This window comes from Mesocricetus auratus, unplaced genomic scaffold (genome assembly GCF_017639785.1).
Source record: "Mesocricetus auratus isolate SY011 unplaced genomic scaffold, BCM_Maur_2.0 Super-Scaffold_100691, whole genome shotgun sequence".
Classification (NCBI taxonomy): Eukaryota; Metazoa; Chordata; class Mammalia; order Rodentia; family Cricetidae; genus Mesocricetus; species Mesocricetus auratus.
The window spans coordinates 46,174,163-46,197,322 of record NW_024429267.1 but is presented as its reverse complement, the minus strand read 5'-3'; the positions used below and the strand labels follow the sequence as shown (position 1 = coordinate 46,197,322).

General features: G+C 53.6%; 2 protein-coding genes across 2 annotated transcripts in view; both read left to right on the top strand.

Moving 5' to 3' along the window:
- The window catches only part of Bsn (bassoon presynaptic cytomatrix protein), an 89,456-nt gene extending 77,565 nt beyond the window's left edge, over positions 1-11,891 (top strand). The window contains exons 6-12 of the mRNA XM_013116965.3: positions 332-2,408; positions 2,707-3,539; positions 3,670-3,769; positions 4,332-4,463; positions 4,689-4,743; positions 5,089-5,182; positions 8,112-11,891. Of these exons, the coding sequence (XP_012972419.1) occupies positions 332-2,408; positions 2,707-3,539; positions 3,670-3,769; positions 4,332-4,463; positions 4,689-4,729 (3,183 nt within the window). The 3' untranslated portion in view covers positions 4,730-4,743; positions 5,089-5,182; positions 8,112-11,891. The remainder of the gene's footprint in view (positions 1-331; positions 2,409-2,706; positions 3,540-3,669; positions 3,770-4,331; positions 4,464-4,688; positions 4,744-5,088; positions 5,183-8,111) is intronic.
- A 1,397-nt stretch (positions 11,892-13,288) lies between these two features.
- On the top strand, positions 13,289-22,928 carry Apeh (acylaminoacyl-peptide hydrolase). The gene is made up of 22 exons (XM_005074919.4): positions 13,289-13,427; positions 13,503-13,635; positions 14,062-14,188; positions 14,789-14,882; positions 14,981-15,056; positions 15,146-15,309; positions 15,470-15,607; positions 15,704-15,795; positions 15,872-15,912; positions 15,999-16,120; positions 16,604-16,664; positions 18,391-18,488; positions 19,072-19,123; positions 20,446-20,534; positions 20,914-21,052; positions 21,453-21,536; positions 21,615-21,695; positions 21,828-21,916; positions 22,013-22,203; positions 22,282-22,384; positions 22,473-22,579; positions 22,663-22,928. The coding sequence occupies exons 1-22, from the start codon at positions 13,416-13,418 to the stop codon at positions 22,766-22,768; spliced, it is 2,199 nt and encodes a 732-aa protein (XP_005074976.1). The 5' UTR covers positions 13,289-13,415; the 3' UTR covers positions 22,769-22,928.
- The last annotated feature ends 232 nt before the right edge of the window (positions 22,929-23,160 follow it).

The following is a 23,160-nucleotide window of genomic DNA, read 5'->3' as shown; positions in this document are numbered from 1 at the left end:
CGTCAGCGGCAGACAAGCCAGGAGATGTGCACGGCTTCTTACAGCTACTGTGCACAACACAGAAAGCAGTCTGACCCTTATCACCTACCTGTTGCCCAAAGCTTTGGAAAGGACTGTAAAATGACCATAGGTCTTCCCTTCATGCCAAAGAAGCCCCGGCCAGAGGGTGGGCAGGGGAGACCCTGAGGCTGCTTGGTAAAGCAGCCATCAACAGTGTGGAGCCCAGCTCCCGCCTTGAAGAACCTGCAGACCTGGTTCTTTCTACCCTGTGCCTCAGCAAAGTCACCTACACCCTGGGTCTCAGTGCTGCCCACCCTTCCCTCTGTCTCAGGTGTCGGCGCTGCCACCCAATGGCCTGGTCCGCAAGGTGAAGCGGACACTGCCCAGCCCCCCTCCAGAGGAAGCTCACCTTCCCCTGGCTGGCCAGGTGCCCTCACAGCTGTCTGCAGCCAGTCTGCTGCAGCGAGGGCTGGCGGGGCCCACCACCGTCCCTGCTACCAAGGCCAGCCTGCTCCGGGAGCTGGACCGGGACCTGCGGCTGGTGGAGCATGAGTCCACCAAGCTGCGCAAGAAGCAGGCGGAGCTGGACGAGGAGGAGAAGGAGATTGATGCCAAGCTCAAGTACCTAGAGCTGGGCATCACCCAGCGCAAAGAGTCTTTGGCCAAAGACCGGGGTGGCCGTGACTACCCACCTTTACGTGGCCTTGGTGAGCATCGTGACTACCTGTCCGACAGCGAGCTCAACCAGCTGCGGCTCCAGGGTTGTGCAACGCCTGCTGGCCAGTATGTGGACTACCCTGCCTCGGCGGCTGTGCCTGCCACCCCCTCTGGCCCCACTGCCTTCCAGCAGCCCCGGTTCCCACCTGCAGCCCCACAGTACCCTGCAGGCAGTAGTGGACCAACTCAGAATGGATTTGCAGCCCACCAGGCGCCCACCTACACTGGCCCTAGCACGTACCCAGCACCTACTTTCCCTCCTGGAACCAGTTATCCAGCCGAGCCTGGCCTGCCGAGCCAGCAGGGTTTCCACCCCACAGGCCATTATGCAGCCCCAACTCCCATGCCGACCACACAGAGCACCCCTTTTCCAGTCCAGGCTGACAGTCGGGCCCCACACCAGAAGCCACGTCAGACCTCACTAGCTGACTTGGAGCAGAAGGTACCCACCAATTATGAGGTGATTACCAGCCCTGCTGTAACCATGTCTTCAGCCCCCTCTGAAACTAGCTACAGTGGTCCAGCAGTGAGCAGCGGGTATGAGCAGGGCAAAGCCCCCGAGCATCTCCGGGGCAGCGACCGAAGCAGTGTGAGCCAGAGCCCAGCCCCTGCTTATCCCTCTGACTCCCACTACACCAGTCTGGAGCAGAGTGTCCCTCGAAACTATGTGATGATTGATGACATCAGTGAGCTGACGAAGGACAGCACCCCCACTGCCTCAGATAGCCAACGGCTGGAACCTTTGGGGCCAAGTGGAGTCAGCGGGCGTCCTGGGAAAGAGCCCGGAGAACCAGCTGTGCTCGAGGGACCCACACTGCCCTGCTGCTATGGAAGAGGCGAGGAAGAATCTGAGGAGGACTCATATGACCCCCGTGGGAAATCTGGTCATCACCGGAGCATGGAGAGCAATGGCCGACCAGCCAGCACCCATTATTACAGTGACAGTGACTATAGATACGGGGCTCGAGCAGAGAAGTATGGTCCAGGGCCCATGGGGCCCAAGCATCCTTCTAAGAGCCTGGCCCCAGCTGCCATCTCCTCAAAGCGTAGCAAGCACCGGAAGCAAGGAATGGAACAAAAGATCTCCAAGTTCTCGCCTATCGAGGAGGCCAAGGACGTGGAGTCAGACCTGGCCGCCTATCCCACACCCACTGTCGGCAGTAGCCTGACCTCTCGAGGCAGAAAGTTCCAGGATGAAATCACCTACGGGCTCAAGAAGAATGTGTATGAGCAGCAGAGGTACTATGGGGTGTCCAGCCGGGACACAGAGGAGGAAGACCGCATGTATGGTGGTAGCAGCCGGTCCCGGGTAGCATCATCGTACAGTGGGGAGAAGCTGTCCAGCCATGACTTCAGTAGCCGAGGCAAAGGGTATGAACGGGAACGGGAGGCTGTGGAGCGACTTCAAAAGGCGGGCCCCAAGCCCTCATCCCTGAGCATGGCCCACAGCCGGGCACGGCCCCCCATGAGGAGCCAGGCCTCTGAAGAGGAGAGCCCTGTCAGCCCCTTAGGGCGACCCCGCCCTGCAGGGGGCACTCTTCCTCCTGGGGATACCTGCCCACAGTTCTGCTCCAGCCACTCCATGCCTGACGTCCAGGAACATGTCAAGGATGGACCACGGGCCCACTCGTATAAGCGTGAGGAAGGCTACATCTTGGATGACTCCCACTGCGTGGTTTCTGACAGTGAAGGTAATGGCAGCTGGGGGTGATTTCTACAAGTGCTCCACACCTGGGGGTCTGCCTGCCAGTGGGAGCCTGGGCCCCGAGATGTCCCAGCAGGGTCTGTCTTGGCGTCTCATCTGTGGTTCCTGCTGCAGGTGGCCCTTCCCTGATGTACCTGTACCCTGGTTCCTGTTGTTGGAGGGTGGGGACCTTTTGACCTGCTTATGGCTGTGGTATCCACTTTCTGGTTCCCTTGCATGGCTTCAGCTAGGTCTCCTCCCCGCCTAGCCAGGGGCTGATGGTGTTCTGTTTTTGGTCTCTGAAGCGTATCACCTGGGCCAGGAGGAGACAGACTGGTTTGATAAGCCCCGAGATGCCCGCTCCGACCGGTTCAGGCACCATGGGGGTCATGCAGTCTCCTCCTCCCAGAAGCGAGGCCCTGCCAGGCACAGCTACCATGACTACGATGAGCCCCCTGAGGAGGGCCTGTGGCCTCATGATGAGGGTGGCCCAGGCCGCCATACCTCAGCCAAGGAACACCGGCACCACAGTGACCACGGGAGGCACTCTGGCCGCCATGCTGGCGAGGAGCCAGGACGGCGTGCTGCCAAACCACACGCTCGGGACATGGGTCGCCACGAGACCCGGCCTCACCCTCAGGCCAGCCCTGCCCCTGCCATGCAGAAGAAGGGTCAGCCTGGGTACCCTGGCTCTGCTGACTACTCACAGTCATCCCGTGCTCCGTCAGCATACCACCACGCCTCTGACAGCAAGAAGGGCTCTCGGCAGACCCACTCCGGGCCTGCTGCACCGCAGCCAAAGCCAGAACCCCAGCCACAGCCACAGATGCAAGGTCGGCAGGCAGCGCCAGGACCCCAGCAGTCACAGTCACCATCATCCAGGCAGATGCCCCCAGCATCACGACCGCCACAGACGCAGCAGCAGCAGCAACAGCAGCAGCAACAGCAACAGCAGCAGCAGCAGCAGCAGCAACAGCAAGGGGTTGGGCAACAAGCTCCCCAGCAGGCTCCATCACAGGCTCGGCTGCAGCAACAGAACCAGCCAAGCACCCGGGGCTCAGCCCCTGCTGCCAGCCAGCCAGCAGGGAAACCTCAGCCAGGCCCTAGCACAGCCCCAGGACCCCAGCCAGGAGGACTGGTGAGTTAGCTCCTGTGAGTGGGTCTCCGACTCCCCTAGGGCAGATGCCACAATTAAAGTTTGGATGTCCCTGTGGTTTCAGGGCAGGGGTAAGGGGAGCAGGATCTGAGCTACAGGTTCTGTGTTACAGCCACGTGCAGAGCAGGCCAGCAGTTCTAAAGTGGCAGCCAAAGCACCCCAACAGGGGAGGGCTCCTCAGGCCCAGCCAGCGCCAGGACCAGGACCCACAGGTGAGCTATGCCCAGGACACTCAGATACATCTCCCCACCCAGTTCTCATGAGTCCCCCGGAAGTACCCAGTGGGCTGCAGACCTCCTACCATAAAGTGAGCCTGAGCCAGTGAGAGCTCCATCCTAGGAGGCAATGGTAAGCAGGGCCAGAGCCATGACTTTACTTTTACTTTTACTTTTATTATTTTGAGACAGGGTCTTACTATGTAACCTTGGCTGACCTGAAAACAGCTCTGTAGACCAGGCTGGCCTCGAACTCACAGAGATCTGCCTGCCTCTGCTTCCTGAGGGCTGGGATTAAAGGTGTGTGTCACTACCACCCGACTGAGCCATGGCTTCTTATTCCCTCCTCCTTACCCTTCCCTCCTTTCCTCTTTCCCCTCATCTTTCTCCTCCCTTTAACCTTTGCAATCTTCTGCTTCCCGTTCCCTCCAGCCTTCTTTTTATTCCCGTGTTCCACCTTCTTCTCCCTTGCAGGTTACCTGTGTCCAGATCCCCTCTCCCCCTCAGACCTCAGATAACAAGCCACAGTGTTACTCATGACAACGCTTTCTTCCCTCAGGGGTGAAGCCCGGAGCCAGGCCCGGGGGGGCCCCAGGAGGGCCTGCTGGTCAGCCAGGAGCAGATGGGGAGAGTGTGTTCTCCAAGATCCTCCCTGGTGGGGCAGCAGAGCAAGCTGGCAAGCTGACTGAAGGTATATCCTGCCTCAGGCTGGGGCCACATGGGGGTAATCTTCTCTGGTGGAGGCTGGGGGTCATGGGGTGATTCCAGGGCCAGTCACCAGGACACAGACCACCTTCCAGTACCCAGTGTTTTCTGGTTAGTCCCTTACCCCTTGGGCCTTACCACAACCAATGGTCCTCACTAGAAGGAGTCTGGCCCAGTTTCCTGATGTCTCTCTCTGTTTTCTATGTCACAGCTGTCTCTGCTTTTGGCAAAAAATTTTCCTCGTTCTGGTGATTGTGTCCAGAAGGGTGAGTGCCTGCACCTGTCATATTTTGGAAAAGTGCCTGAGTTACTGGTGGTTGGGGCCTCTGAAGTGCTAAGGCGGGAGGCCTTTGGGAAGAGTCCAGTCTTCAGTGGATAGCACAGTGAGAGCTTCAGTGTGCTCCCCTGGGAGTGTGCAAGAAAAAGAGCACACACAGCCCCAGACGTGAGGCCAACTCAGTAGAGGCCCCGGCAAAAGGAGCTCAGGACTAATGTCCCTCTGCCATCCCCGGCCTCCTGCTATGCTTGCTTTCCAAGGGATGGGCTGTCTTGAGCTATAGGAAGCAGGCAATGCTGTGGAACTCACAGCCTTCCTCTGTATTGCTCCTCAGGCTCCTGAAGACCTGAAGAAAGATGGTATGGTTTGCTGTGGAAAAATCTCTGGAGTCAAAGGCCTGGGCGCAGCTCTAGACTCTGCGTATAACAGTGAGTCTCGGGGCCAGGTGACGCTAGCCAGAAAAGTGGGGGAAAGGACCCAGCATGCTTCTCCCAGCTGGGATGGGTCTATCAATCCCCCTCAGAGGCAGTGTGCTGTCTGTCATGGTGGTAAATTAACTGTCTTTGATAAAGGGCCCAGAGAAGCCAGTTGTACCCCTACAACTTCAGGTCTGTATTCTGGATGCTGAGTTCAAAGGCTATGGCTCCCATTGAAGACATTGATGCCTGGTGCTGGTGTCTCCAAACCCTGCAGCACCAGCAGTTGTGGGTATGAAGTCACTACACGCTCAGATTCACAGGCTGTGCTATGGCTCGCAAGGTGAAAGAGTGAGCTAGAGAGAGGCAGACGGAACACGGAAGGGAGGCGGCCACTGGTGAGCTAGTCGCAGCCCCACTCTAGATCAGCTCAGCCAGAGAACGGGAGGCCCGGGGTGGGAGCCCTCCCTCCCTAGACTGTAGCAGCCAAGGAAGATGGGATGCCCCCTCTTGGAGTCTGCCCTGGTCCTGGCCTTGGCCCTGCCTCTGTGGTCAGAAGAGGGAATGCCTCATCCAGAACAGAGAGAATAGCCTGGATGTTGTTGCTATTCCTTGCAGCCAGGAAATCACCTATCACACCATTGCACGAGACCTCTCATCTGCTCCTTTTCTACTCTGTAGAGTTAAGAACATGAATTCGCCTGGTCTACAAGAGTTAGTTCCAGGACAGCCTCCAAAGCCACAGAGAAACCCTGACTCGAAAAACCAAAAAAAAAAAAAAAAAGAACATGAATTCCCAGCGGTGGTGGTGCACACCTTAATACCAGCACTTGGGAGGCAGAGGCAGGCAGATCTCTGAGTTCAAGGCCAGCCTGGTCTACAAAGAGAGTTCTAGAACAGCTAGAGCTGTTACACAGAGAAACTCTGGAGAGAGAAAGAGAGAGGAGAGACAGACAGACAGACAGACAGACAGACAGACAGAGACTGACTGACTGACTGACTTTGGAGATATTTGGGTAGCCATGGTGGGGTCCCACAGCCAGGAAGCAAGTCATTTTAAGGGGGCCTTGGAGCAGTAAGTGCCCTTACTTAGATCAGGCCTACTCGTGGCAGAGAAGTTCCAAGGATTGCCAGTCTTTTCAGGAGCACGGAGCCACTGAAAAGGCCCAATCTCTTATTTATTCAACAAATGCTTGTCAAGCCCCAAGTATGTGCCAAACTCTATTTTATATGTTGGAGGTATAACAGGAGTCAAAACCAAGTTCCTGACCTTTCAAGTCATCAGTCCATTAAGTGAATCAGAATAAAGAAGTTTCAAGTGAAATTTAGCCATGTATGGTAGCATGCATCTTTGACCCAGCACTTGGAAGCAGAAACAGTCTCTGTGAATTTGAGGCCAGCCTGGTCTATAGAGCGAGGTCTAGACCAGCCAGGGCCACATAGTGAGACCTGTCTCAAAAATAATAAGTAAATAAAATAAATAAAATCAATTTGAAAGGAATTCTGAAGGTGGAAAGTGCTGTGAAGCGGGGTTTCTGAAGCAGTGAGAGCTGCCCCCCAAAAAGTTTTGTGACAGCACAGCGCCCGCAAAGGCTCTGATGCTGAGTGGAACTGGTAGGTGTCAGGGACAGGCACTACTCAGCCACAGCAGAGGGCGTGGTGGCAGGAGCCATTCTGGGTGGGTACTGTAGGCCAATGTAAGGAGCTTCCTGCTAGCAACGGTAACCACCGTGGGGCAGCATCCTCCCTGGCTTTGCTGAAAGGCAGCGGACACCCTGCCTCTTTCTTCTCAGCTCAGTGTTTTCTTGGCATTCCCTGGGACAAACATAAAATCTCAAGTGGTACTCATGGCATGGAGAGTGACAACCCAAGGTTCAGGCTCAGGGCAGAGCCCAGCCTGGGTTTGGAGCCAGCACAGGCGTACTTCGCTCCACATCCTGCCAAGGTGTGGGCGGGCCGCTGACTCCATGACTTGTAGTTAAAAGCTCCCTTGGTTCCAGCACGAGGCCAGCATTGGGCTAAGTGGTCCAAATTGCTCTGTGTCCATCTCCTGGTGTCTTCTATGTCAGTTTCAGAGATGAGCTAGAAGATGCTAGTCTTTGGAAACAAAGCCTCATCTCCCTCACTCTTCCTGTTTGTTTTTGTATTTGTGAGGCAGGATTTCATCTGTAGGGCCGACTGGTCTGTAACTCAATATATATAGATCAAGCTGATCATGGACTTCTAATGGTTTTCCTGCCTCCGTTGCTTAAGGCTAGAATTATGAATGCACACTATTATACCTGCCTTCCTACACTCTTAAGCAAAACAAAAAGGTACTCTTCTTATAAAATAAATAACAAGGGCCAGCAAGAGGGCTCAGTGGGTAAAGATGCTTTCTGCTAAAGTCTGGCAACCTTCCACATGGTAGAAGGAGAGAAACACCTCCTGCAAGATATCCGCTAACCTCCTCAAGCAGGCTCACGCACGCGCGCGCACACACACACACACACACACACACTTAAAAAAGAAATGTCACGTTGGATACGGTGGCACATGCCTGTGGTCCTAGCTACTCCATAGGCTGAGGTAGGAGACTCATTCTAATGTCATCTTGGGCAATATAGTAAGACCCTGTTGTCTCAAACAGGAGAGAGTGAGAGAGAAAGAGAGAGAGAGAGAGAGAGAGAGAGAGAGAGAGAGAGAGAGAGAGAGAGAGAGAGAGAGAGAGGGAAGGGAGGTCTTGTCCTGGAGATCCAACCCTTCCTTATTCTGACGCTTCTTCCCATGGTCTTTAACTTGCACATGCCTGATGGATGGAGTCTTTTGGGTGAAGAGTACCCTGGCCTTTGCACATGGCAATGTCTGAGAGCAACATGAGGAGGGTGGGAAACTATGCCCAGAGTTCTTGACAGGGGAAAAAAATCCTTCTTTCTCCCCCCCACCCCTCCTCTTTTCAAAGCATCTACAATCTGGCAAACCCTTGGCCCAAAGATTCACACCAGGTGGGCCACAGCAGGCAGGCCTCAGGAGAGCACAGGATGTGTTCTGACAGCAGCTACCTAGGTGAAGCATCTGCTGGACCAGTGGGACCATTGGCTTGGGGGACCTTTCATTCTTTCCAGAGACCCCGCCTTCCTCAGGCCAGCCGTCCTTGGGAGAGAGGAGCCCTCACCAGAACACTGTTGCTGCTGTGGCTGTCTGCTGCTCTTCCCACAGCCTCCTGTGGCCTGGCCAACCAGGCTTCCAATGCGTTATACACAGAGTTTGGGTGCACACTGCCCTTCCTCTAAGATGCCAGAAGTTTTTCCACAGCCTTGGAGAGGGGCTTTGACTGAGGGCTGGGAGCCCTAGGCTCCGTTTCCTTCACATTCCAGCTGGCCCGGATCCCTCTGTGGCCATAAGGCCTTGCCCCCTTCACCCTGCCCTCTGGGTGACATTGGAGCAGACCTTCCACATGGCCAGCATGGGTTTGGGAGAACTTTACAAACATTAGGACCTAACACTGTCTCATCGCTGAAGTAAGAGGCCATAGCACCGAAAAGCAGCGTGGGCACCGGCTGAGGCTTCTCCCAGCCCGTGGATGGCAGCGTACTAGACGTGGCTGCCATCATCTTAAAGCCATCCCCCAGCCATTGTGAGCATCCCAGCAGCACCGCCATTGTCCCCACCAGCCGGCTCCTCCTCTGTACACCTGGGGATTTCTTTTGATTTCAAGAACAGCCTTAATCATTCCAGTTTGATTTACATGTATACCTCATGAACATTTGTTTTATTTTTCTTTCTCTCCCTTTGTGTCTCCCCTCCACCACCTTGTGACTGAGGGTTTGGTTTCCTCTCTGCTCTGCCCCTGCTCAGCACAGGGAGAAATGTTGATTTAGAAGCAATAGCAGGCAGCAGGCCACCAAGAGCACAAACCCAGGGTGAGGTCTGGGGAGGTCCCTCAGCCCGCCTGTTTACTGTGCAATTCCAGTCCTTCTTAAGCCATCAGCGGTGGGTGTGCTCAGAGCAGAGGAGCCAGGACTTATGCACCGGCCAAGGGAAGGCTCAGAGCCTTGTGGGGTAAGGGGAGTGTGAATCTGCCCATTCACCTGGTGGACTGGGCTGCAGGCCTCCCCAAAGCCCTTCCCTTGGAGGCCTCCCTTCATCTTGGGCACAGCCACAAGTCTCATCTCTAATGTTCTATGCAATGAAATATAAACCCTCAAAGACAACTGTTAATATTTAATAAATTCCATGTTACATATAAAGAGTTAATTGCAAACATGCAGTTGAGAAACTGGGTAGATCTGCTCATATCACCACCCCAACCAATCCTTGTTCCCACTTTCTGTGTGTGTGTGTGTGAGTGTGTATGTGTGAGACAGAGAAGTTGAGAGCATGCATGTGTGCGCGCGTATGTGTGTGTATAAATTCTAAGTCTGTGGCATGTTTGACCTGTGGCAGGACTCGCTGCTGCCAGGTGAGTCACCGCCTGTCTCGCAGTGGAGCATGCACAGCTCGCAGCCTCTTTGCACGATTTCATTCGTTTTAAATGCTTGACCCTCCTGCTTGGAGTTCTTTTCGCCTCCAAACCTCTCCTTTAGGAGCACTTCTCCCTGACTTCTGTAGACGCTAGTAAAGGCCTGCCAGAACTGCCTGAGTGTGCCAGGCCATGGAGCAGGCAGGAAGCCCCCATACACCTTGCAGTTTTTTTATCTGTCCACGGTAGCAGATAAAAAAGAAACCTCGGAACAGACAGTGACGGAAGCCTGCACAGGATGCACGCGTACGAACATTCTGTGGGTTTGCTGTAGGATTTCTTCTTGTATATCATTTCCCCCTCCTGCCCCAGGCCCAAAGAATCTCGCCACCCCTGTGCAGCAGGGCCCCATCTGTGTGGAGAGGCAGAAGTCAAGACTGGCTGTGTCCTGGGATCTCTAGATCCCTGCTCTATGTCTCTCCTTTGTGATGAGGAATCTCAAAGGACTGTGACCCAGAAGATCTGAGCTGGAGCCGGGTCTTGGGTGGCCAGGAAGAGCAAGCTGCGGGCTCTTTGGCTGACAATATCATCCAGAACGACTACTCACACAACAGCTTCAAGCTGAGCTTAGGTTTCTGAAAAGCAAAACTTACTGAAGGGCCTGTGTAGCTCTCTGCACATCTGTCCCCGGGACTTGCAGAAGTATTCCACTTTTGTCAGCATCTCCCTGACACAGGAGCAGGGCAGACAGTAACTGCCTGACCCATCAAGGTCTGACCTTCCTCCAGAGTGCTCTGTTTGTACCATGCATTTCTCAGGGGTCCACATTTCTCACTTTTTACAAGGCCTACAAATCCCTTAGAGTGGAATCCTGTCCCACTTTGGCAGCTGTGAATGGGACAGTTGAAGCTGTGTCAGACTTAAGGTCCTGAGTTCCTGGGATTTGGCTTTCTTCATGCTATGGGACATTTCAGAGATCAGATCTGGGCTATTTGGGGCCGTCTGAGCAAAGGCTGAAAAAGGCCATCATCGAGGAACTCAGCCACAAGGCCCAGGTCTTTACAGATGTGCCCATTGTTTAAGATACTTGGGATCATGGTAGTAACCCTTTCCATTCGTAGTCAAGGGATTGGATGAGGAGCTGAGAGTAGGCAGGCTGTCCTCAGGCCAACCTCTGGCAGACCCACTAGGCTCTAAAGTATTAACTTTTAAGCAAATTTCTTTTCTTGCCAAACTGAGTTTGACATTTCTGCCACTGCATCCCTGGCTGTACCAACAGGACAGATCTTTGCCCTTTGTGAAGATTGCTGCAATAGTCTTCTAGGTCATGGGTGTCCTGGCCTTGTGTTGACTCAGGCTATGACAGCTGGAGGCTTGGGAACCAGCATTAGCTGCTGTAGGACACGGTAAGCAATGAGCGCACCTCCAAATGGGTAACAAGTCTCTGGGTAGCGTCCAGACCTTCTACATTTCCCTTCAGTGTCATAAGCAAGAGTACCCTCCTCTGCCTGCCCAAGGCCTCAACACACTCACTTCACAACGATCGTCCTCCTACAAATACCTTCCTAGTCCTTGGGTAGGGCATGTGGTCTCAGGCCCACAATAAGAGAACGGCAAGGGCAGCAATTCTAGCCTGTTTCTGGAGCATGTGGGGAGTTTTGCCACGACGGCACAGTCCTGCCCTCTTAGCCCGTCTCCTCTCGTGCTGTAAATACTTGTCGTCATGGACTCCAGCAGGTCAGAGGGACAGATCTAATCAGCTGAAACTGCTTGGAGATGCCATCTCTGTCTCCATGGGTGTCAGCATCTTGCTACCATATGCACCAAGTGGCACCGGAGAGTCATAAAAGTTGTGAGATACTGTGTGTGTAAGCACGTGTACATGAGTGTATCTGTGTGTGTGTGCGTGCAAATGCGTGTGTTTGTGTGTGTGTGTGCACGAGACTCACTCAGCCTCTGGGGTCAAATCTGCTCCTCTCCAAGTGTGGAACCCTGGAGAGTAGTGGCCATTTACATTTCCCCTCTAGCTTCCATGTCTTGTTTTTGCTTTTCTCCCCTCTTTCCTTCTCTCCTTCTTTATTTGAGGGGGAAGAGTGCTGTACAAAGTCAAACCAACAAGTTTACAGTTGTAAGTGCAATGACCCGAGTCCTCCACATGACCTTGTGACTTGTGTGCCGTCCTCCTGTGCTCTGTGAGAACTCGTGGTACTCCAGTGTCCCTCCCTGTATTGTGACAAGGTATTTCTGTGGTATCAAAATAAAAGGACTTGATATAAACAACCTCGGGACTGTCTTTGGGATTATTTCTAAAGTGGGAATGCTTGCTTAGGCAAACAAGCAAATACCCAAATTTGTGACACTATTCTCCATGGTTAAGAAAAAAGAGAGAAAGGGCACAATTTCAGAAGCGTTGCTACAGCTGGGGCTGAGAACACACCAAGCCATTTAAAAACGTCCCTCCGTGAATGTGCGAAGGTCAGTCCAAAGTCAGCACTTCCCCACGGGGCAGTTTTCAGGCCTGCTTCTCAAGAGCTAGACACGAAAGTGCTGTCCCCTGGTGCTCCCAAGCAAGCTTTACATCTGCCTGCCTTGTTCCAACCTCAGAATTTTTTCAGGGCTGAGAGACCTTAGTTCCCCACACAGTCAAGAATCGTTCAAACTGAGTGTGATGGCCCACACCTTTAATCCCAGCACTTGGGAGGCAGAGACAAGTGGGTCTCTGTGAGTTCAAGGCAGGACTATGTAGAGAAACTAAATATAATCCAAGCACCGCTAGAAAATGAGGAACAGATAAAAAAATATCAATTCTGGGCAAGAAGGAAAGCACTCATTCAAGGGGACCCAGAGCTGGTTTGAAGGACCAGTCAGGCTCAGCTATATGGAGGAGAAGAGATACCTACTGTTGCCCAACCGCGCTTGCCCTCTGCTGTCACCTAAGTCAACCTAGTCCTGTGTAGCATGCAGGAGACTGTCTGCCTAGGTTCTTACCACAGCACCCTGAGTGCTCTTAGGTGTAGTCTGACTCCGCCTGAACCTCTGCTCTTGGGGCAGGCTGAGACCCAATAAGCTCACGATTCGCAGCAGTGAGCCACCGAGAAGGGCGGGTTAAGGCTGTGGAAACAGATAACTTTAGGGCAAGTCTGGCCATCGATAAGCCAGGGCAGTGCCCTGAGAATTCAGCATCGCCCTTCTTTGCCCGGCGCCTCAGGGCTCCGCCCGGGAACATGCGCTTTCTTCGCCTGTCTGCCTGGCTTACAGTAGATGGGGAGACACCTCATAATCAGCCCCCGAGTAGAAAGAAGCCCGTGCGGGTGCCCTGCCCCGCAACGTTACGGGTTTCGCAGACCGCTAGTCTCTGTGTTCGGTTCCCACCCTTCCCGGCTCCTCGTCCTTAAGAACTCATTGGTGTTCCTCCGAGGCCCCGCCCTTCGAATGCTCAGGGCTTGCTCTCCGACCTTGCGGCTTTCGGCTCACAACCAACCTCGCCTATCCCCGAACACCAGCCCTTGTCTTCGCTGCCGCACGTCCGCCCTCACGTCTCGGATACCCAGTGTTTCCCTTCTCTAAAAAGCCTAGGACTCGACTCTTGGACTCCGCTTCTCATTTGCCCCGTTTCCACTGGTTCCCCGCCCCGCCCCTCCGGGCGGTTCCTTCGTAGGCCCCGCCCCCGTCGACCGGCCCACGCTCGGACCGGGCCTTGCCTGTCCCAGGTCGCCTCTGGGTATAGCGGAAACTGGGGGCCGCCCTAGGCCCCGCCCCCGAAGCCTCACTTCCGGGTCTTAGCTGCTACTGAAAAGGAGCACTATGGAGCGTCAGGTGAGGGCTCGGCCCGCGGCCCCCGTGGCCTCCGTAGCCCGGGCTGAGCCTGACCCTGGTGTGTCCCCTGCGCAGGTGCTGCTGAGTGAGCCCCAGGAGGCGGCAGCGCTGTACCGAGGCCTTAGCCGCCAGCCTACGCTGAGCGCCGCCTGCCTGGGCCCGGAGGTCACCACGCAGTATGGGGGCCTCTATCGGACCGTGCACACTGGTGTGTAGACCGAGGGAACTGGGTGGCGACCGGCAGTGCACCCAGATGGCGAGTGGGGGATGTGGAGGGCTCGCTGCGTGACGGTACACACGAGAGCGGGGAGGAAACCGAGACGTGGGTCCTGCCCACAGGTGTTTTGGGGCTGTACTGGCCCTGCCGGTTAGTGATGCCCGTGAATGAGCTGAATGTGTGGGAGCAAAGTTCAAACTTGGGTGCAAGGCGTGGGCCATACACGTGCTGTGCTGCCCTCGTAATTCCACGGCCGGTCCTCTCCGAGTGGCTGTCGGCTCAGGCTCTAGGAGCCTGGGCTTAGCTTATGTCAAGTGAAGTGTTGCCCGGGCTTTACCAGGGTATCTGGATACAGATTGGTGGGCAGTGGCCCAAACTGGCCCAGACAAGTTGAGCACCCTCATGCCTCCCTTGCAGAGTGGACTCAGAGGGACTTGGAGCGAATGGAGAACATCCGGTTTTGCCGTCAGTACCTAGTGTTCCATGATGGAGACTCGGTGGTGTTTGCCGGGCCAGCAGGCAACAGTGTGGAGACCCGGGGGGAGTAAGTGTGAGATGAGTTTGCAGACAAGACCACAGCCACCTACCGTACCAAGCTTTCATATATGTGTATATATATATATATGCCCACCATGTGTCCTTAGGGCATAGAGCCCCTTCAGGGACAGCTTGGGATAGCCTCACTGGAGCAAAGAACCAGGTTCCTGCTCCTTGAGAGCTTATTTGGTCTCTGGAGACATGATGGCCTGATAAGTACTAGAAGCTTCCTCCAAACTAGGTCCTGGGTCCCTGGGAATCTGGAGAGAGTCAGCTCACTAACCTAAAGAGGAGAAATGAGGCCAGCTAGCTTGAGGCTGGAGGTGCTTTGTAGGCTGGTATGGGATCAGTCTCAAGAGTCTTATCTAGGAGTTAGCTGGGAGATTGATAGTCTCCTGTGCTGCCTCCCCTGATCCTGTAACACCAGACTGATAAAGGCTTATAAAGAAAGGAGAGAGAGAGAGAGAGAGAGAGAGAGAGAGAGAGAGAGAGAGAGAGAGAGAGAGAGAGAGCTCACCTACGAGGTTGTGACCAGTAAAGGGGGGCAGCACAGGGCTATTTGGAGTATAACCCTGGCATAACCCTGACCTGCAACCCCTGTTCTCAGGCTGCTGAGCAGAGAGTCTCCCTCAGGCACCATGAAAGCTGTGCTGCGTAAGGCTGGGGGCACAGTCCCAGGGGAGGAAAAACAGTTCCTGGAGGTGAGTCTTCAAGGGATGAGGTGGCAGGCCATAGGTTACTTAGCCCCACAGCTAAGGCTCTGTTGGGGGCAGGCAGCCTGATGCCAAGATGTCCTCAGGTCTGGGAGAAGAATCGAAAGCTCAAGAGCTTCAACCTGTCAGCCCTGGAGAAACATGGGCCTGTTTATGAGGATGGTGAGGCACCTGGCTGGTAAGCAGGCAGGGTGGGAAGAGGGGGCAGCCTTAGTGCTGGACTCCCCCTAATCATCCCTCCCTGCATCCAGACTGCTTTGGCTGCCTTTCCTGGTCATACTCAGAGACCCACTTGTTGTATGTGGCGGAGAGGAAGCGTCCCAAGGCTGAGTCCTTCTTTCAAACCAAAGCCTTGGACATGAGTGCCAGCGATGATGAGATGGCCAGGCCGAAGAAGCCAGACCAGGCCATCAAGGTGCTTGTGGTGTGGCCAGGCCACGGAGGCCCTGCCCAGCTGCCCTGCAACCCAGTGTCCTCCCCTCGCTGCACCTGGCGGACCTGGGGAGGCGCTAGCTTCTACGAGGCAGGGCAGGGTTCTGTAGACACTCTGGGCATCGAGTGTCCTCTGTTCTCAGGGGGATCAGTTTGTGTTTTATGAAGACTGGGGAGAAACCATGGTTTCCAAAAGTGTCCCTGTACTGTGCGTGCTGGACATCGAGAGTGGCAACATCTCAGTGCTTGAGGGCGTCCCTGAAAATGTGTCCCCTGGACAGGTCAGCAATGGCTTGGCCTGTGTCCTTCCTGTAGTTGGGGTTCCCTGCTTGAGCAAGTACCCCTTGCTTATACCTCCCTGGTGGTCTTGTTTACAGGCTTTCTGGGCCCCTGGAGACACAGGTGTGGTGTTTGTGGGCTGGTGGCATGAACCCTTCCGGCTAGGTATCCGCTTCTGCACCAACCGCAGGTGAGGAAGTGGGGCAGGGCAGGGGGCCCTCCCGTCCATCCAACCATGGGGCTGAGTGTCTTTCTGACCATTCCAGATCAGCGCTGTACTATGTGGACCTGAGTGGGGGAAAGTGCGGTGAGTAACTGGTACCTGCGTGTACACTCCTGACACTCATTAGACTTTCCCTATCTATGTGATACTCATATTTCTGTGTGGCCTAGAACTACTCTCCGATGACTCCCTGGCTGTTTGTTCTCCTCGGCTGAGCCCAGACCAGTGTCGCATCGTCTATCTGCAGTATCCATCGCTAGCCCCTCATCATCAGTGTAGCCAGCTCTGCCTGGTGAGCTGGGGGTGGATGGGAGTAGAAGGATGGTTAGCTTCTTGCTGGGGGATAAGAGCTAAAGCACCAGCGTCATCTCCCCCTCAGGGTCCTCTCCGGTCATCACTGTATTAGTGGCCTGACCTTTCGAGTAGGACCTGGAAGCCTGAGTACTCTGAGGGCTCACTGCCTTAAGAGCATCCTCCAACTACAGAGACGCTGTCTCCTGGTTCTCATCCACAAGTAGCCAGGCTCTACAAGGAACTAGGATGTAGTGGGGAGTTACATGGTCCTAGCCCCTGCCCAAGGAGAACGCTGGGTATCTGGTGGGACATGCCTATCTGAGACCTGTGTGGGCACCTGGTCCAGGCTACCATAAAGGAGATATATCAGCTCCCACTTCTCCCCAAAGCTGTCCAAAGTTGCCATTGAACGGGATGGATACAGAGCTCTGTACCCTGAGATCTGTGCTCTGGTAGGTTTGACCATTGTGTTTTCTTGCAGTATGACTGGTACACCAAGGTCACTTCAGTGGTGGTGGACATTGTACCTCGGCAGCTGGGAGGTGAGGGGTGCCTGGCTTATAGCTCTGCCATCCTTTCTGCCTCCTCTTTGCAAGTCCAGCCCTGTGTCCAGCCCCCGTAGGGATAGAAGATACTGATATGGGTAATAGTCTAAAGAAAGTTGTTGGCTGGGGACTGGAGAGAGAGCTCTTCCAGAGGACCTGAGTTCAATTCCCAGCAACCACAGGGAGGCTCATAACCATCTGTAATGAGATCTGGTGCCCTCTTCTGTCTGCAGGGAAACATTCAGGCAGAACGATTTATATATAATAAATAATATTAAAAGAAAAAAGTTGTTGGCTAGACCAAAACTGAGATCATAGCAGCCCAGGTTGCCTTGGGATGAGTCTAGTGTTATGCCTGGGCCTGAAGGTTCTAGGTTACTCTCTGTTCCACCCTACCCCAGAAACCTTTGTTCGGGCTAAGCCAGCTATTCCTCTGGAGAGGTGGCTCTTGGCCAAGAGGCTCAACACCAGGTGTTTACAGCTCTGCTTGCAATCCTAGGCCATCCGAAGGATATGGAGATGAAAGTCTTGTTTTCTCAAACCACCCAGAAAGTTCTAAGAGTCTAGTGGGCAGGTCCAGTGGACAAAGTTGCAGGAATATAATGGAAATATAGCCCAGTGGTAAAGCATATGGCTAGCATGTGCCAAGTGTGGTGGTATTTTGTTTATGATTTAACAAATAAAGCTTGCCTGAAGATCAGAGTGCAAAGCTAGCCACACTAGTTAGCCATTGAGACCAGGCAGTGGTGGCACACACCTTTAATCCCAGGACTCAGGAAACAGAAGCAGATGGGTCTCTGTTAGTTCAAAGCCACCCTGGACTACATGAAATTGATTCAGTCTAAAAGAGAAACAGAGCTCACACAAAGATGATCCCAACACTAAGGAGGTGGAGACAGGAAGGGATATGGCTGGGCAGAGAGAATAAAGTGAGGAGACAGGAACTGAGGGCAGTCTGAAGTGAACAGTCTGAACCAGTCTGAGGATTTGTAGAGATGGATGTGGTCGAGGATTCAGTCTGAGGATGCAGTCTGAGGTTTCATATAGAGAGCATTTGGTCTGAGGATTCCTGGAGACAGGATTGTCTGAGGTAGAGTATGAGCTAGTGGTTGGCTGTTTCTCTTCTCCTTTAGCTTTCACCCCCTGATAGCTGACTCTGAGTTTTTATTATTAAGACCAATCAGAACTTGTGCTACACAAAGCCCTATATTTCATCCTTAGCACATGTCTTCTTTAGTTTGTAAGGACACAAAAATAGGGACCTATTGTGAATCCCCGTTCTACCCATTGGCTGCATATCCTTGTATAGTGCTCTGGCCTCCATGGGCTTCTGTCTCTTCATTTGCGGAAAGAGTGGTTATCTCTACCCTCTGAACAAGATGGTAGTGAAGGGCAGGGCTTATTGAGACCCTGTGCTGGATGCTGTACTTAAGCACTTCAGGGACTAACATGTTATCTTAATGCTAAGGCACTTAATGTTGCCAGAACTCAGAAGGGAACAGCTCTTTGGAAAGGATCCATGTTTGCCTCAGAGGCTCGTCAGCTCTTCAGGTCCTCAGAAGTCTCTCCTCCTTCCCCTTCCACCTCCTACTCAGTCAACTCCTCATTGTAAGGGTACCCTCCTGTATGGGACTGTCATTCTAGTACACATTTCAGGAGTCCTGGGTAAATTCCCCCAAACCTCTACTCTTAGGATGCAGCCCAAGCCTTTCTGTCTTTGCAGAGAACTTCTCTGGGATCTACTGCAGTCTTCTGCCTTTGGGATGCTGGTCAGCTGACAGCCGGAGAGTGGTCTTTGACTCAGCGCAGCGCAGCCGGCAGGTAAGAGCCCCTGCTTATGTTGAGAGGTAATGTCAACACTTGCCCTATGATTGTCTGTCAGGGAATCTAGGACCTGGGTACAGTACGTGTATGCACCTAAAGGAATGTCTAGCCTCAAGTCTTACTGGCCCCTTCAAGCCTTTTCAGCCTTCTGCTGGACTTGCTTTTCCTTGAGGGAACATATGTTGTAGTGCCCCACAGCAGGACCCTAGGCCTTTCTCCAGGTGGAAAGGCGGGGCTGATTCTAAGATGGGTCCCTAAACACTGCAAGGCCAGTTGGTGGAGACTCGATGAGTTCTTGAAAGAAGGATCAGTGAAGGTAGCCATAGTGTGCCATGGTCCCTTGGGTATGATGTCATTTGTTCTCACATCCTCAAGTGGAGCCCAGTGGCATTCCTGCACCTTGTCTGGGAATATCCAGTAAGCTGTGAAGGAATTTGAGTCTGGATTCAGGCTACTCCCTGGTACAGAGAGTAGCCATCACCATAGACCAAAGTATCCTTAAAATAGTAGAAAGAAAATAGGGACAGGGCCCATAGGGCTGTTGGATATGGTGCTACATGTGGTCTCCCCTCTGTTTCAGGACCTGTTTGCTGTGGACACCCAGACTGGAATTGTCACCTCCCTGACAGCTGGTGAGCAGGGCTTCTGCAGTAGGGTTGATGGTGGGGTGGGGTGGGGTGGTGGCGAGGTGGTGGGCGGGCACCAGGTTGGGAGTGGAGCTGCTTGACATGGGGCAACAGTGTCCTCAAGCCATTCTTAGCACAGACTGTCCCACAGCCCTTAGATCTGGGCATCGCACTTCCTCCTTTGACCCAGGGCCCTTTTGCACCTGCCTCCACATGCCCTGGCTTAGCCCCACCGCCACCCTAAAGTCTGCAGGCCTTTCTTGCTAAGCTGCCAGTCATCCACCTCCTTCCCAACCTTGGAGAACCTGTTGTTGGATTGATTGCTTAGCTTTCCCACACGTGAGCCTATTGGCTTCCCCTGAAATAGCCATTGAGTTCTCCACCTGCCTGCCTCTACAGACTCCTCCAGAAAGATGCTGTCTTAGTTAGGGTTCTAATCCTGTGAACAGACACCACGACCATGGCAACTCATAGTAAGAAAATACTTCATTGGAGCTGGCTTACGGTTTCAGAGGTTTAGTCCATTGTCGTCCTGGTGGGAAGCAGGGCAGCACTTAGGCAGACATGGTGCTGGAGAAGGAGCCCAGAGTTCTACACCTGGACTGGCAGGCAGCAGGAAGAGAGACGCTGGACCTGACTTGAGCTTCTGAAACCTGAAAGCCCACCCCCAGTGACACACTTCCTCCGACAAGGCCACACCTCTTTTTGGGGGGGGGTTTCCAGACAGGGTTTCTCTGTATTGTTTTGGAAGCTGTCCTGGAACTTGCTCTGTAGAACACGCTGGCCTTGAACTCAAAGAGATCCACCTGCCTCTGCCTCCCAAGTGCTGGGGTTAAAGGCGTGCACCACCAACGCCCAGCTAAGGCCACACCTCTTAATAGTGCTACTCCTTGTAAACCTGTGGGGACCATTTTCAGAAAGCACCATAGATACCAGAGTTTTGTTCTAATTCTGTATCTCTGGGTTGGGACATAGCTCATTGCTAGTGTGTTTGTCTAACATATACAAGGCTTTAATACACATAAGTAAATAAATGAATAAATAATCCTTAGACCCCACGATCCAGTCCTCTTTCCCTGACCCTGGTTTTTGGGTTAGGCTGCCATCCGTTTTACACTGGTAACTGGAGTAGGTAGAGTATCTTTGTAGGTTTCTGTGTCCCTAGGTCTGGCAGTTCCTGAGCACAGCCAGTATCTGTCAGATAAACAAGGGAAAGAACAGGAGGCTTACCCAGGGCTGTGCAGTTAGGTGTTAGTAAGAGGTGCCTCTGAGGGTTGAAGGTTCAAAAGTGGTGGCCTGCACCAGACACTACCCTCTGCTTCCTCTAGGGGGCTCAGGTGGGAGCTGGAAGTTGCTTACAATTGACCAAGACCTTATGGTGGCCCAGTTCTCCACACCCAGCCTGCCCCCGAGCCTGGTGAGTATTGGCGTGTCCCAGGCTAGAAGGCAGGAGTTACAAGCTTCCAGGCCATAGAAGTAGGCCTAACAGCTGGCCATGGCCGGTCAACATGTAGAAAGGCAGAGACTTGGATCCACCCTAGTCCTGTGGCTCACTGAGCATGGCACTTGTGCGTAGGGGCTGTCCTGAACAATGTGCTTACAGAAGTGCCAAGCCCTGCGCTGTTAGAGCACAGAGAGACAGAAGAACCTAGGAGCCAAGAAATGCGGTAGCGGTAGGGAGTGGTTCATATATGGACGTATATTGCCATATACCCCTCACAAGAGTCTATGCTGTGCCCTTTAGAGATGGGTTCCTGAGTGCTGGCCACCTGTGACACTTTCCTTCTCCTTGGCAGAAAGTTGGGTTCCTGCCTCCTGCTGGGAAGGAACAGTCCGTGTCATGGGTGTCCCTGGAGGAGGCTGAACCCATTCCTGACATCCATTGGGGCATCCGTGTGCTACATCCACCCCCAGACCAAGAGAATGTGCAATATGGTGAGCTGGGCCAACAGCAAATGAAGACCTCAGATCCCCAGCGCAGCATGTGTGGGACCCTTTCAGCTCACACTTCAGGGTTTCTAAGATTCCCTCCAAATTCTTTTCTGTTCTTATGGTCATGGGGAGTAGCATCCAGAGCATATCCTCTGTAGTGAAAAAACTAAGGCCCAGAGAAAATAGGCCACACAGGCTTATGTGACTATACCAGACATTAGGCTCTCTGACTAGGCAAAAAGAGCACAAACCTTAGGGGGTCCATGTGTCATGGTGTGAGCTACCTTGGCCAGGCCTGTTTGTCTTGATTAGATTCATACCATAGCAACAGATGGGGGCCTTGGCTGAGGAAGCCCATGTGAAGTAGCACTGGTCTTGGCTGATTACTGCCTTCTCTCTGCAGCTGACCTTGACTTTGAAGCAATCCTTCTACAGCCCAGCAACCCTCCAGATAAGACCCAGGTGCCCATGGTAGTCATGCCGCATGGTAGGTATCTACCTAAGAGTGCTTGCTTTCCTGTCACCCCACTAGCTGGCCTGTTCATCCTCTTTCTCCTGTCTGTAGGGGGACCCCATTCATCCTTTGTCACTGCCTGGATGCTGTTCCCGGCCATGCTTTGCAAGATGGGCTTTGCAGTGTTACTAGGTAAGAAAGGGTAGCAACCTCGTATCTCTTGACTGCTTCCCCTTGACAGCCTGTGATGCAGCTGGTCCTAGGACCTGCTTCACAGATACATGAGATGGGGGCTGAGAATACTATCTTGTCTCCTACTTTTAGTGAATTATCGTGGCTCCACTGGCTTTGGCCAAGACAACATCCTTTCTCTCCCAGGCAATGTGGGCCACCAGGATGTGAAGGATGTCCAGGTAGCAGGGTGCTGGGGCTCTTGGACAGGGAGGTGGATCCGTGGCTCTGTTCAGCTGACAGGAAGCTAGCTGCAGCATACTCTTCCCACCCTTTAGTTTGCAGTGGAGCAGGTACTCCAGGAGGAACGCTTTGATGCAAGCCGTGTAGCCCTGATGGGTGGTTCCCATGGTGGGTTCCTCTCCTGCCACCTGATTGGTCAGTACCCAGAGACATACAGTGCCTGTATAGCTCGGAACCCTGTGATCAATATTGCCTCCATGATGGGCTCCACTGACATCCCTGATTGGTGAGTGTGCATCAAAGGTCCTTTGTCCTTCCTTCTACCCCAAATTTCCATGGAGATCATCACCTTGGTCTCTTATAGGTGTGTGGTGGAGGCTGGCTTCCGTTATAGCCATGACTGCCTGCCAGACCTGAATGTGTGGGAGGAGATGCTAGATAAATCACCCATCAAGTATATCCCCCAGGTAGCCAGGTATCCTTGTGTGTATGCCACCCACCCACCCAGAACCCAGAGCTCAGCTCACCACAGCTCCTTGCTTCCCATACACCTAGGTAAAGACACCAGTGTTATTGATGCTGGGCCAGGAGGACCGGCGGGTACCGTTCAAGCAGGGCATGGAGTATTACCGTGCCCTCAAGGCCCGGAATGTGCCTGTTCGGTGAGTGTCGGAGGATAGTCCTGGCAGCTGTGACAGGTAAGCAGGACAGGAACCACCAACCTCATGTGTTGCTGCTCACACAGGCTCCTGCTCTATCCCAAAAGCACCCACGCGCTATCAGAGGTGGAGGTGGAGTCAGACAGCTTCATGAATACTGTGCTTTGGCTGCGCACACACTTGGGCAGCTGAAGCCCTACCATTCTGCGTGAACTGGTCAGTCCGTCTTGCACTTTGCTCTTGGTAAGCTCCAGGATCTGGCAGCATAGCCTAGAGGCTTCCTGAGCTCTGGACTCTGAATGAGTGGGCAGAGAAACATGGACTATGTAGTTATAATAAACGAGGACACAGAGCCTGGTTTGTGCTGGTACTTTGTACCAAGCCATCCTCAACTCCAGACCCCATCTTGGAGTTCAGAAACTGATGGCCTTGGGTTTGATATCCACAGTGGATTCATCTCTGTCATCTGACAGAGAAGAGCCATGAGCGACTCTGCCCCAACTGTCCTGGCCAACTGGGACTGGTGCAGACCAACATAGTTCTTTCTGTTGGAGAATGCTCTGCACTGTCCTTGCATTCCCAGA

Coding starts and splice junctions, on each gene's coding strand:
- Apeh (XM_005074919.4), top strand. Junction 21,917..22,012: donor AGGATGTGAAGGATGTCCAG/GTAGCAGGGTGC, acceptor CCCACCCTTTAG/TTTGCAGTGGAGCAGGTACT. Junction 22,580..22,662: donor GCCCGGAATGTGCCTGTTCG/GTGAGTGTCGGA, acceptor CTGCTCACACAG/GCTCCTGCTCTATCCCAAAA.